The sequence below is a fragment of the Capricornis sumatraensis genome, chromosome 7 (genome assembly GCF_032405125.1).
Source record: "Capricornis sumatraensis isolate serow.1 chromosome 7, serow.2, whole genome shotgun sequence".
NCBI classification, from domain to species: domain Eukaryota; kingdom Metazoa; phylum Chordata; class Mammalia; order Artiodactyla; family Bovidae; genus Capricornis; species Capricornis sumatraensis.
In genome coordinates this window covers 59559049-59572767 of record NC_091075.1, presented here as the reverse complement: position 1 = coordinate 59572767, position 13719 = coordinate 59559049, and the positions used below count along the sequence as shown (strand labels likewise).

The 13719-nt window shown below is 43.8% G+C and overlaps 1 protein-coding gene across 1 annotated transcript in view; it reads right to left on the bottom strand.

The window, feature by feature from the left end:
- PGM2 (phosphoglucomutase 2) overlaps positions 1-8758 on the bottom strand; it is a 37395-nt gene extending 28637 nt beyond the window's left edge. The window contains exons 1-2 of the mRNA XM_068975145.1: positions 8651-8758; positions 4126-4293 (exon numbers count right to left, since the gene is read on the bottom strand). Coding sequence (XP_068831246.1) covers positions 4126-4293; positions 8651-8701 — 219 coding nt within the window. The 5' untranslated portion in view covers positions 8702-8758. The remainder of the gene's footprint in view (positions 1-4125; positions 4294-8650) is intronic.
- Positions 8759-13719: the final 4961 nt, after the last annotated feature.

The following is a 13719-nucleotide window of genomic DNA, read 5'->3' as shown; positions in this document are numbered from 1 at the left end:
TCTTCTGTAAAATGGGAATAGTACCTACTTCTAAGGATTGCATAAGGACTAACTGAGTTAGAAGATGTCATGTGCTAAGAATTTAACACCAAGGATGCACTATGTGTTTGCTGTCATGAGCATTATTTTTACTGTCAAAGCTTGCACCCATTTGCACCCATTCAAATCTAAAATCTCTGAGGACAAGGAGGTGTTTCAGATATTTCAACCTGCTCTATATAAAGAAAAGTAAAAGAAATTCAACACAGTTGTTAAGATTTTGTCAGTTAACAGATCTAAACTCGTTCTGTTTGTGAAATTATTTTCCAGCAGACTGGTCTTAAGGAGGCTCTATCAGCCCACTATTATACAAATAAAAATTGTGCAGAGTTGGGCTATTCCCATCCACCTAGAAATGGTAGAACACACAATTCCTGCATCTTAGTGAGTACAGTAACATCACCTCAGTCTGAAATACGGACGATTAGAAAACTGTGAACTTTGACTTCAAGAGGTTCCAATTACTGGACAAAATAGGTTTTATTACAGAACAAAAAGAACTCTGGTTGACTGTGTTATAATCATGGTTTATATTATTTATTTCACTTTGATTAAAAGAAGTCATAAAATGAAGTGTAACTCTTGTTTTTGGTAGGGCAATATTTCACAGCTTTGTTGCCAGAGTGGTCCCAGTTTAGAAAGCCTTTAGCTTTTCTTGCACAAAATTACTGCATCGGGCAAATCTTCTGAAGCCTCTGAGGGATACAAAGTAACAAGCACACATGGGAGCTGTTTCTGTGGGGTTCCTAGAAGGTACGCAGATGCTCACACTCTAAGGCTTCCCATAGTGATAGTGCCCTCTCTCTGGCCCTGGTGGACCCCTGAGGTATGGCCCCAATGTTCAAGAGGGTCAAAAGTATTCAGTTCAGTTCAGTCGTGTCCAACTCTGTGACCCCAAGGACTGCAGCACACCAGGCTTCCCCGTCCATCACCAACTCCCGGAGCTTACTCAAACTCCTGTTCATTGAGTCGGTGATGCCATCCAACCATCTCATCCTCTGTCATCCCCTTCTCCTCCTGCCTTCGATCTTTCCCAGCATCAGGGTCTTTTCCAATGAGTCAGCTCTTCACATCAGGTGGCCAAAGTATTGGAGTTTCAGCTTCAGCATCAGTCCTTCCAGTGAATATTCAGGACTGATCTCCTTTAGGATGGACTCGTTGGATCTTCTTGCAGTCCAAGGACTCTCAAGAGTCTTCTCCAACACCACAGTTCAAAAGCATCAATTCTTCTGTGCTCAGCTTTCTTTTTAGTCCAAATCTCACATCCATATATGACTACTGGAAAAACCATAGCTTTGACTAGACGTACCTTTGTTGGTAAAGTAATGTCTCTGCTTTATAATATGCTGTCTAGGTTGGTCATAGCTTTCTTCCAAGGAGCAACCATTTTTTAATTACATGGTTGCATTCCCTGTTTTCAATGATTTTGGAGCCCAAGAAAATAAAGTCTGTCACAGTTTCCATTGTTTCTCCATCTATTTGCCATGAAGTGATATGACTGGATGCCTTGATCTTAATTTTTTGAGTGTTGAATTTCAAGCCAGCTTTTTCACTCTCTTCTTTCACCTTCATCAAGAGGTTCTTTAGTTCCTCTTCTCTTTCTGCCCTAAGGGTAGTGTCAGATACTTAAAACTAAGATACTTAGACTAACACCTTCAGCCTTTTAAAGCATTCTAAAATCCCTATTGTCGTCAAAGGGCTCTAAAAAACTCTAGGGCCTGCTGAGGTTGAATACCTGAGGGCACAACTAAGAGAAGGTGGGATGCTTTTTCCACAGAAGAGACTCACTGAAGGGTCAAAATATTATCGTAGAACAGAAGAAATACCCTTTATATGGTTTCCAAAGGTTAAACTAAACCAATATGGAAAAACTACAGAAAGACAGATTTGGCTCAAAACAAAGAAACCATTCTTAAATGAGAATGATCCAAAGATAGGATGGCTATTTCAGAAGACAATGAATTCTCCATCATTGATGTGTCATGGCTCAGTTAAGGAACCTAACAGGAAATGATAACCTCCAGCAATGAGGCAAACAATACAAAAATTTCCCTCTAGTCTCTGTCCTGTTTCCCACCAGGATATTCCTGACTCACATCCACCAGCTTCTTAAATACAACCAGATGAATCTGGGACACCAATAGGACGAGAGTCCACACAAGGGACCAGCAAGCAGGGAGTGTAAGACTCCAGCCTCCACACCAGCCCATGTGATGCCAAAAGCAGCCGCCCCACTGAGCCCTACCCACATTACTGATCTGTGAGCAACATAAATGTGCATGTTGTTTAAAACCACCATGTTTCATGTGATTTGTTGTACAGTCCTAGTAACAGAGCAGAGGGCAACCTTATCCATCAGCGTGATCCCATGTTATCCACAAACTAGAACGAGATCCCCAGGCTCACTTTATTCCAAGTCTTCGCTCCAGAAAGATCTCAGGGAGCCCTACTGCTTAACAGGTATGTGTAGCCAGTGGTTTCCAGGGCAGTTTGGTACCTTATGCAAGATTTCTTTCTTAGGATTTTGCTAGAACATGCCCAACTCTGTCTTTTTAAGTACACGTAAGTACACATAATCACCAGTAGTTAATTTTCCCAGCCTTTTCTTTCCCGGACTAAAATGACCTTCATTTTTAACATGTCCCAGCAGCTGAAGAAACAGAATGACCTGTTCCACTTCATTTTCCTCATAGACAGAACTCTGAACACTCAGCGGCAGCTGTTCTGTCAAAGGCTTCATCTTTATTCCTAAAAGCTGAATGTAGCCCCGAAAGCAAAATTCACAAATAAAGGCAAAGAAACTCAGCAATAATTTCCAACTATACTATAAATTAAAACTAAATAGAACTAATAACTCTTGGTTATTCTGGCAGTTAAAAAAAGTTTAAACACTGGTATCTGTACAACCATAACAAAAGTTATAAAAACAGAAAAGTCTGTTGGTTTGTTGGTGGATTTGCACTGGAATGAAGCACCATGAAGGAATCTGTCTGTTTTAGTCATTTTTATATCCCTGATCCCCAGCACCTAATAAATCTCTGTGAAATGAATAAATGAATGAATGAATTTCAAAACAATGCTGCTTCCACTGACTGTAAAAGTCTAACTTTATGGAGTAAATGTGTGACACCCTGTGCTGAGGCAAACCCACCAGACTATTCCATAATGAAACCAAATTAGGTCTGTCAAATACAAAAGGTGCCTGGAGTTAAATTAATTAAATGAGGAGGCCATTGGACTGAGGTTGCTTTAATGCCCTAGGAGCCTACTAAGCAAGCCAAAAACCTAACCTCCTAAAAGCCTCAAGGTGAAGAATTTATAACTGAAAAACAGCCAATCACAAACAGCCAGCTAAGCCTTCCCAAATATGGCACCCACTTGAGCTGGAGCCAACCTGGTAATTTCCTTGCTTTGTTTCTGCCTCTCCTCTTTAAAAGCCTTTCCCCTAGTTCCTATCAGTGGAGCGCTCTGAGGGCGAGCAGACTATGTGACCCTAAAACATGTCACTCTTGCACGGGGATCATTTTGAGCTGAGGCCATCAGGAGCCGGCAGACCAGAGAAAACCTTTTACCTCTTCCTTATCTACCTAGAAGACTTCAGATAAGGAGCCTGATCCTGAAAGAGAGCTATTACCAGAGAAAACTTTAAATCTGAAAGACCTATCTGTATGGCAGGCAAATAGCTACCAAACATCTCCTTTTCTACTGTCCTATGGACAGTATAAAAAACCATATATATTTATATGTTTGAAAAGTCCATCTCCTGTCATTCTCCACTTTGAAGCTTCAACTGCTAGATTTGCCCTTGGGTCTCACTGCATTTATGGGGCTCTTAAATGTATATAATTAAACTTGTTTACTCTTGTTAATCTGTCTTATGCCAATTTAATTAACAGACCAACCAAAGACTCTAGACGTGTACAGAAAAAATATTTTCTCTCACAGTTCCTAACTACTTCCAGTTTAGAACTGCTAGATTCGAATCGATTTTTGCTCAAACAAATTTCTTAGAAAATTTAATGTGCTTCAGTTTATTTTTTAACACTGGGACAATGTTAAGAATTAAGTAGTATACAAATGTGGTACCTGTGTCGTCTGAATGATGGTCAAGTCATTCATATGAGAAATTCCTGCTCCCATAGCAGCTCGGAGGCCAGCTGTCCCAAATTCCATTCGAGCACTGAAACATTTTTGTAGTTCTTCTGTATTACCTGCTGCAATGAGTTGTTTCACTGATGCCAAAGTTAAAGGATTCTGCAAAACAGGAATGTATATGCCAGATATAGTCAGGTGAGTAACATAATGAAAAAGCTGGGAAAAAAAAAAAAAAAAAACCAACCAACCAACCCATAAGAATTCTAACCTACAGGAGAAAAAAATATATATGTATGTATTTGAAAAGAATATATATATATACACACACACACACACATACATATACATATTGTTATTGCTGTTCTTCAGTCGCTAAGTCATGTCAGACTCTTTTGCAACCGCATGGACTGTAGCCCACCAGGCTCCTCTGTCTATGGGGTTTTCCAGGCAAGAATACTGGAGTGGGTTGCCATTTCTTTCTCTAGGGGATCTTCCCGCACCAGGGACCAAGCCCATGTCTCCTGCATTGGCAGGTGGATTCTTTACCACTGAGCCACCAGGGAAGCCCACATATACGTATACACACACATGTCTAGGCTTTTCAGTTTTATGAGGCTTTTGGAATTTGAAATATGAAGTTGTTTTTTTAAAAATTATAATGTGTGATACTGCGATCTAATAAGAAATAACATGAGACTTCCCTGGCAGTCCAGTGGTTAAGACTCCACACTTTCAATGTAGGGGGTGTGGGTTCAATCCCTAGTTAGCAAACTAAGATCCAACATACTGCACGGTGTGAACGAAAAATTTAAAAAAATTAAGAAATATATATTTATTGTTCCTGAGATGGTAAAGAATCTGCCTGCGATGAGGGAGACCTGGGTTTGATCCCTGGGTTGGGAAGATCCCCTGGAAAAGAGAATGGCAACGCATTCCAGTATTCTTGCCTGAAGAATTCCATGGACAGAGGAGCCTGGTGGGCTACAATTCATGGGGTCACAAAGAGTTGGACAGGACTAAGTGACTAACACTTTATTGTTCCTAGTTTCTAGCAAAGAGGTCATAAAACCCTTGAAATTCCCTGAATGATTAGGATGAAAGTTGTATCTTCTGTTATTCATAATAAATCTCTTTCATCCATACCTGAATTTATCCTAATGATGTGACCACTGGGAACCAACCAAGTGATCAGCTGATGGGAACTTTCAACTCCATCCTCCCCTGAATTCCAAGAAGGGGAGGGGCTGGAGATTAAGATTAATAACCAGTAGCCAACAATTTAATTAATCACACCTATGTAAAGGCACTGAAGCTCTGCACCTCTTCCCACCATACCTTGCCCTATGGATCTCTTCCAGATGACCATTCTTGGGTTGTGTCCTTCATTTAAAAAATTGGTAATAGTAAGTAAAGTGCCTTCCAGAGTTCTATAAGATATCCTAGCAAATCACTAAACCCTAGAAGGGGGTCATGAGATCCCCTGGTTTACTGCTGCTTGGTCAGAAGTACGGGTGACAATGTGGGGCTTCTGTGGGCATCTTAAGTGGGAGCAATCTTGTGGGATGGAACCCTTAAGTGGGGGCGGCAGGGGGTCGGGGGGCAGTGGTCTTACACTAACTCTGAGTAGTTAGTGTCACAGTTGAGTTAAATTGACACCCAGTTGGTGTCCACAGAAAAATGAAAACTTGTTCGGTGTGAAAAACTCACATATTTCGTGTCTGAAGTATTATGAGAACGAGGAAATCGGTTTTCCTTTATAATATAAGTATTACTTTCTTCCCTACAAAGGTAAGCACTTTTGGAGAAATGGGATGAATACATAGGTTTTGGTGTCTAGGACTCAGAATGGAATCCCAGCCACATCATCATCCACCAAATGTATACTGTTGGGCAGAATATCTAGTTTCTTGAATTCTGAGTTTCTTCATCTCTAAAATATGAACAACCTATAACCTCCCTTACAAGGTGGTTCTGAGGTGGTTTATAGAACACCCTTTTCTGTCTGGCATCTAGTAATAATCAAATGTTCATCTTCTTCCCTAATATCTTCAAATTTTCCTAGAGTGATAAGCTTAAATCAAAACACTACTTTGGTAGTATTTTGGTCTTTTAAAAATTATAATGTGTGATACTGTGATATAATAAGAAATACATGAGACTTCCCTGGCAGTCAAATTTGAATCTTGCACTAACTATAATAGGCAGGCAACTAACAAAAACCCCGTTTTATAGATGGAGAAGCCTCAGATATAGTGTCTTGCTTAAACTGCATGAAAAGCATTAACTTAGTACCTTTTCTGTTACATTGACTGCTTCAACTGGACACTCACACCAATCATTCATTTTTGGGGTATAATACACAAAATGTTAAGAATGGAGAAAAATGACAATTATATTAATTTCACATCAAACTTTTAAATTAAGAATTCAGGGTAACAAACTTTATTTCTATCTTCCAGCTATCATCTCAAGTAGATAAAGATGCAGGAAAAACGTGTCCACATAATTAAACTTTGAAATGCTACTGCAATAAAACACTGGTTTTCTGGAATTAAGCCCACATTTCCAGATTGTTCCAGATTCAACAAGAAACACATAAAAGCCCATTTTCTTGTTAAAAGCAATAGTCACTGACCACAAAGCACAAGCTGACCTATCATATTGTCAAGTTAGGGCTCAGATCTGGAATGTAAAAGAGGTTCAACAGATATTTGCAAAGGGAATGAGAAAACACAGAGACTTCGTCCTACTCAATACCCGGTAATTCTTTCATTCACAGTGTAGACGTGGAAAGTCCTAATTGACTTTCAATATCTCTAAAAGACCAAATAGCCAGAGAGAAACCAAACGAGGCAGAAAGATAAGAATAAAAAATCAGGAGGTCAGTGGAGACCAGAATAAGATGTGCAAATGACACGTCTGTCAGCGTCCAAAGGGATAGGGATGCAGGCACAGTGGAAATGCTGGAGGATACTTGCTGGGGCAATCAGACCCTTGGGGTAATCAGACCACAGTGTTGCAATGCTTTTAGCTGGCCGGAAGTTCCTTCAGGGTGCCTGTCTCAAGTCAAAGAAGAAACTGAGAAAGGAAAGAACAAGAGGAGAGGCAGAAATTAAAAAATGAGAAAAACACCCCCTCACCTCTATCTAGTGAGGTACTCTCTGAATACACAGATACAACATTTTGTAGAAACTGGATTTTTATTTCTTCAAAGGGAAAGTTTTATGAAAATAATTAATTACAATTATGGCTTTAAAAGATTTCTACTCACTGCCAGTAACTGAGTTATCAGAAATGGGGGCCTTTCCCTCCTCCAAAGAATTACAAGAAAAAGGAGTTGCCCATAGCATCCAGAAACAGTCTGTACTGGCATTTCCTGTGCAGGGGCGGGAGGGTGAAGGGGAAGTCCTCACTGACTCAATATCCCAGGCCTCTACCACTGCGCAGGCTTATGGACCATGCAAGTTAATGAAGAAGTGGGCAGCACCTGCTATGTGATTTGCTGCGGCCCAGTGCAAAACAAAAAAAGGGACTCCTTGTTCAAAATATTTTAAAAAATTTTAAAGTGGGACAGAATATTAAACCAAGTGCTGGGCCCTCCTAGGAGAACAGGTTCTGTGCAACCCAGTGAATCTCTTGTCTTTGAAGTCAGCCCTGGAGACAGACATTGATACCCACAAGCAAGTGTTTTTGTTTTTGGCCAATCTCTGTAAGAGGTATGAGGGAGAACAGTATGTTTAAGGAGAGTATTAGAAAGAAAGAGATAATTCACCCTTGGGAGCCAGGGAAGGCCTCTCTACATAAGCCACATTTAAGTTCAGACCTGAAACATGAGTAACCACAGGAGAAAGAAGTTCAGCAGAAGAGAGCCAGAGGAAATTTCCAGGAATGCAAACAGGTGCAAGAGACAGAACAAATAGGAAGGGAGAGACCTAGGTTAGAAAGGAGACTGGGAATGGTGTCTGGAGCTGGGTCCCTGCTCCAACACCTCAGGGAGTGAAAAGCTAGGGTGCTGTGTCCAAGGGGGTCCCCATCTTCTTCCCAGCAAAGTCAGAGACCTGGGAAAAACGCCAGAAGCCAAGCGGGCCCAACGGAAAGCACCTATATTGGCAACCAAGCGCCCGGGAATGCCCGCTCTGCCAAGTCCCCAGGAGCCTGAGGAACAGGGGGAACAATTCTGGGTCGCTGGGGGATGCACCGCCGACTGCAGAGGGCGAGCCCCGCAGGCAGAGTGGCAGGAACCCGCGGTCGCCTCTATCAGACGAGGCCCCCGGAGCCCGGCTCGCTTCCCTACTCCTGGCTCGCCAGACGGCAGGTTTGGTTCCGGAACAACCTTTCCGGGCCAACTTCGAATGGGCCACAAACCGGCCACACCGACGAGGCCTGGCGGCCGCCCCTTCACCTTCGGGCAGGACCCGCTCGGCCCCGCGGGGAGGGGAAGAAGCACTTCCACTCGCCACAGGAGAGGGGATCCCGCACCTCCCCCGGGCGCTCCCGGCCCCGAGGGACCCCTCACCTTGTCCCATCTCAGCCACTGGGCCGTCTCCTGGTCCAGCCGGGAGTCCATGCCTGCGTCGCCGCCTCCCGGAGCCCCCGTCCCAGCTGCCGCCGTCACCGCGCCGCCACCACCAAGTTCAGGAGGTGGCGAGACCTTCCTTCCGGCGGGGCGGGGAGAGGCGGGGGCGGGGCGGGGAGAGGCGGGGACGGGGCGGGGAGAGGCGGGGGCGGGGCGGGGAGAGGCGGGGGCGGGGCGGGGAGAGGCGGGGGCGGGGCGGGGAGAGGCGGGGGCGGGGCGGGGAGAGGCGGGGGCGGGGCGGGGAGAACCGGCTCGGGAGCCACCCGCGTCCGGGAGGAAAATGACGCGCTCGGCCGAGGAGCACGCCTCCCGGCAGGGTGCCCGCGCGCCTGGGCAGGGGAGAGGGAGGTGGGGCAGGGGGATAGAAGTGTGGGGATGGAGGTGGGGCTGCCGAAAGGTCATGAGGTTACTCCTATTCACGCTTCAGCCATTCATTCAGGTCCTACTGCGCTCCAGGCACCGGGTCGGGAGCCAGGATCCGAGCACCCGTAAACCCAGAGAGGAGCCTAAAAACTACGCAGAAATTCTGAGGGTCAAGAATAACCGAGAAAAATCTTGAAAAGATTAGGTGGGACGATTAAGATAGATGGTGAGACAGAATGGAGAGTCCAGAAACAAGTCTACCCTTGTGGACGTGTGTGTGTGTGTATGTGTGTGTGTTTGTGCTCAGTCGTGTCGGACTCTGCGACCCCATGGACTATGGCCCTCCAGGCTTCTGTCTCCATGGGATTTTTCAGTCAAGAAGACTGGAGTGGGTTGCTGGTTCCTCTAGGGGATCTTCCCCACCCAGAGATTCAACCCATGTCTTCTGAGTCTCCTGCATTGGTAGGCAAATTCTTTACCACTAAGCCACAGTTCATTTATTTAAGAGGTGGCGCTGCAGAGCACGGGAAAAGGACGGTATTTTCAGTTAATGGTGCTAGGTCAATTGGATATCTATGGAGGAAGAAAAGAGAAACTTGAGCCCCTCCTTCACATCACATCTCATATAAATATGCATTCCAGGTTAGTTGTAGATCTAAGTGTGAAACGTACAATGAAATTTCTTGAAACTAATCTTCATGATCTTAGGACCACTAACTCATAAAGGTGGAGAAGAAAATGGCAACCCACTCCAGCATTCTTGCCTGGAGAATCCCATGGGCAGAGGAACCTGGCAGGCTACAGTCCATGGGGTCCCAAGAGTCCCACATGACAGCGACTAAACCAACCAACCAACCCATAACGGAGATACATGCAGTGAGCATGAAAATGTATATGCAAGAATGTCTCTAACGTCATTATTCGTAATGGCTCCCAAATGTCCATCAACAATACAATAGATAAATACATTGTAGTATATTCATTCAATGATATAGGCAAAGTATGGTCTAGTCATACAGCAGGGAAAAAGAAATATTGAACATATTATAGGTACGGCTTACAAACATTATGTTGAATGAAGGGCTCCCCACCCCCAATATTGGCTTATTCCTCATATATGAAATTCTAAAACAGGTAAAAATATAAGGAAAGAAAACAGATCAATCGTGTCCAAGAACTGGGGGTAAGGAGAGCAGTTGTTTACAAAGGGCACAAGGGAATTTGTGGAGTGATAGAATTATTTTGTATCTTGGCTGAGGTTATGATAAACACAAGACAGGTTCATCAAATCTCATACAACCATGTATCAAGCGAGCTCAGTAGCTGGTAATAGTTCCCTGGGCTGCACCTATAAATTGTACATTTTCTGTGTACTCTATTTCTTTCTTTTTTGTATTTATTTATTCTATTTCAATTTTAAAAAGAAAACAATATGTATCCAGGATCTATGATAGCTAGCTAAGTGTAATGAGAAGTGTATCATATAATCATACTGTCACAGCAGGCAGGTATTGGAGAAATGGGGGCAGGGGGCAGGTGTCAGGAAATCACGAAAATCATGCACCTTGTAAACAACAGGAATCCATAGGCAGACAAAGGGAAACCAGAACTTTCAGACCACAAGAAATTGGGTGAAAAGGATCTGAATGCGTGTGTGCTCAGCCGCATTCAACTCTTTTCAAGACCCCATGGACTGTAGTCCACCAGGCTTTTCTGTTCATGGGATTTTCCTGGCAAGAATACTGGAGTGAGCTCCCATGCCCTCTCCAGGGGATCATCCCAGCCCAGGGGTCTTTCTGATCCAGGGATCGAAACTGAGTCTCTTCTGTTTCCTGCATTGCAGGTGGATTATTTACTGCTGAGGCACCAGGGAAGCCTATAAGGGTCTGAGTGGCAGACAAAGAAAGGTGGGGAAAGGTGGTCATTTCCTGCATCCAAATTTAACACCTTTTGCTCATTTTGCCCTCATTATATTGTTGCTGTTGTTCAGTCTGTAAGTCATGTCTCACTCTTTGAGACCCCATAGACTGCCAGGCTTCCCTGTCCTTCACTATCTCCTGGAGTCTGCTCAAACTCAGGTCCATTGAGTTGATGATGCCATCTAACCATCTCATCCTCTGTCATCCCCTTCTCCTCCTGCCTTCAATCCTCCCCAACATCAGGGTCTTATGAATCGGCTCTACTCATCTGGTGGCCAAAGTATTGGAGTTTCAGTTTCAGCATTAGTCCTTCCAATGAATATTCAGGACTGATTTCCTTTAGGACTGACCAGTTTGATCTCCTTGCTGTCCAAGGGACACTCAAGAGTTTTCTTCAATACCACAATTTGAAAGCATCAATTCTTCGGTGCTCAGCCTTCTTTACGGGCCAGCTCTCACACCTGCACATGACTACTGGAAAAACCATAGCTTTGACTAGATGGACCTTTGTTGGCTTTTTAACATGCTGTCTAGATTTGTTATAGCTTTTCTTCCAAGGAGCAAGCATCTTTTAATTTCCTGACAGCAGTCACCATCTGCAGTGATTTTGGAACCCAAGAAAATAAAGTCTGTCACTGTTTCCATTGTTTCCCTATCTATTTGCCATGAAGTGATGGGACTGGATGCCATAATCTTAGTTTTTTGATCAGCCTTACAAATAAGAAGTACTCATCATACACTGATGCCATGACACATCTTATCGAAGTTAAATAAGGACAAAAATCTCTCCTCAGAAAAATGAGCAGGGGTAAAAATCAGGGAAGACAACCCCGAACTCCTCCTTCCCTGGTGAATACTCGGCCTCTTTGTTTGTATCCCCTCTCAACCAGCTTGCCAAAGAAATCCAGGGCAGCAGCTCTTCACCTGCCTGCCCAGTCTCCCTCTGAGGGCAAATCCTTGCTTAAATAAACTTTCACTTTACTTTCTTAGCCTCTATGCTTTGTCTCCAAATTCTCTTGTGATGGAGAAAGAACCTCAAGTTCACCGGCAACAATATGATCATATAATAAAATTACACCAGTTAATGTATAATCATATCAGTTAATAAGTAATTACAAACTGATGAGAAGGCTGGAAGGAAAGCAAGGAGATTCCATGAGGGTTCATGTTAGGTCAGGAAAGCTTCCCTTGGTACTTGAGGCTTGTGAGGGCTTCCCAGGTGGCGCTAGTAGTAAAGAACCCACCTGCCAATGCAGAAGATGTAAGAGATACAGGTTTGATCCCTGGGTTGGGAAGATCCCCTGCAGGAGGGCATGGCAACCCACTCCAGTTTTCTTGCCTGGAAAATTCCATGGACAGAGGTGCCTGGCAGGTTACAACCCATAGGGTAGCAAAGAGTCGGACAATATGAAAATCGACTTAGGATACACGCACCAGGGGACAGGAGGGAAGGATGTGGTTGATGTTGAGGGAGGCAACTGGGAAAATACATTTCGGATAGAGACCCTCTAAGTGCAGTGCTCCTTCCAACTGAAAGTCCCAAGAAACTGAACACAGGGAGGCAGAAGAGAAGGAAGAGAGGCAGCCTCTGTCTCCCCACCTGGCAGGTTGTCGTGGGTCAGCCACTCTCAGGCTGTCTTCTTTCTCTGCACCAGATCAAGCTTCTTTTCAACATGCTAGGACCGAAACTGTGACCAGACAGGTGTCAACATAAGAAAAACACACAACCTAAAATGTATGAGTTAAACTTTGCTTAGGGACATTACTGAGGCCTACAGCCCAGGAGACATCCTTTCAGATAGCTCCAAGGACCTCCTCTGAAGAGGTGAGAGGGGAGTCAAGATATGTAGGAGTTTTCTGCTGGGGAAAAATAAAAAAAAAACAGGTAGTTGAACATCAAAAGATTAATGCTAATCACAAAAAGCAGGCATCTCAAGTTAATGATTTTAGTGCTTGTATGAGAAGATGCAAGCATTCTGATGAGCAACTTCCTGTCATCACTGGGGACAAATAGTTCTTCCAGCGATGAGAAGGTTTGAGAAGAACACAGGGCTATCCAACCTGAAGAGATATTAAGAAAGAAGCAAAAGAGGGTGAAATTTTCCATGCTTTCCCCATCTATCACCTTCACTGAGAGCTGACTGAGAGCTGCCTCAGGACAATGACTGTGCCTTTTATGTGTCTTTGAACATATGAAGTCCTTATACCCTCTATATGCATTGAAATATTACCTGGAGTAGCTTGGAATTGAGGGCTTATAATCTATGTAACCAACACACTAGTATCCAAAGGAAAGGTGGTTGCAGCTGCTGGGACAGAAAGCCTAATTTGAAAGGCACAAATGCTTCTCCTCTCTGTGGCTTTCGTGGCACTTTCTGCCTAGGTCTGCTCCCTGCCACTGGAGCCTGAGTCCTTGTTCCACGCTAACGGATCAAGAACTGAGAATGGACTATGGGGTGGGAGGCAAGGGGCACACAAAATAGAAGATCTTATGTCTCACTTCACCCAGAGCAGTACAGGTTTGAGCCTGTAATCCTCGTGACATATCTGTTTAACATTTTCTTGAATTTTTCATTTTTAATGCCATTTTCCAGTTAGAATTTACATTTAAATATGTTGGGGTGGGTTTTGTAGGTCCTCCATTGTGTATGACTAACTGCTGCCGCATTATATGGTTTTGAGTTCTCCATGCAGAGATCTGAGCCCTTTAATACATGGTTATATCTG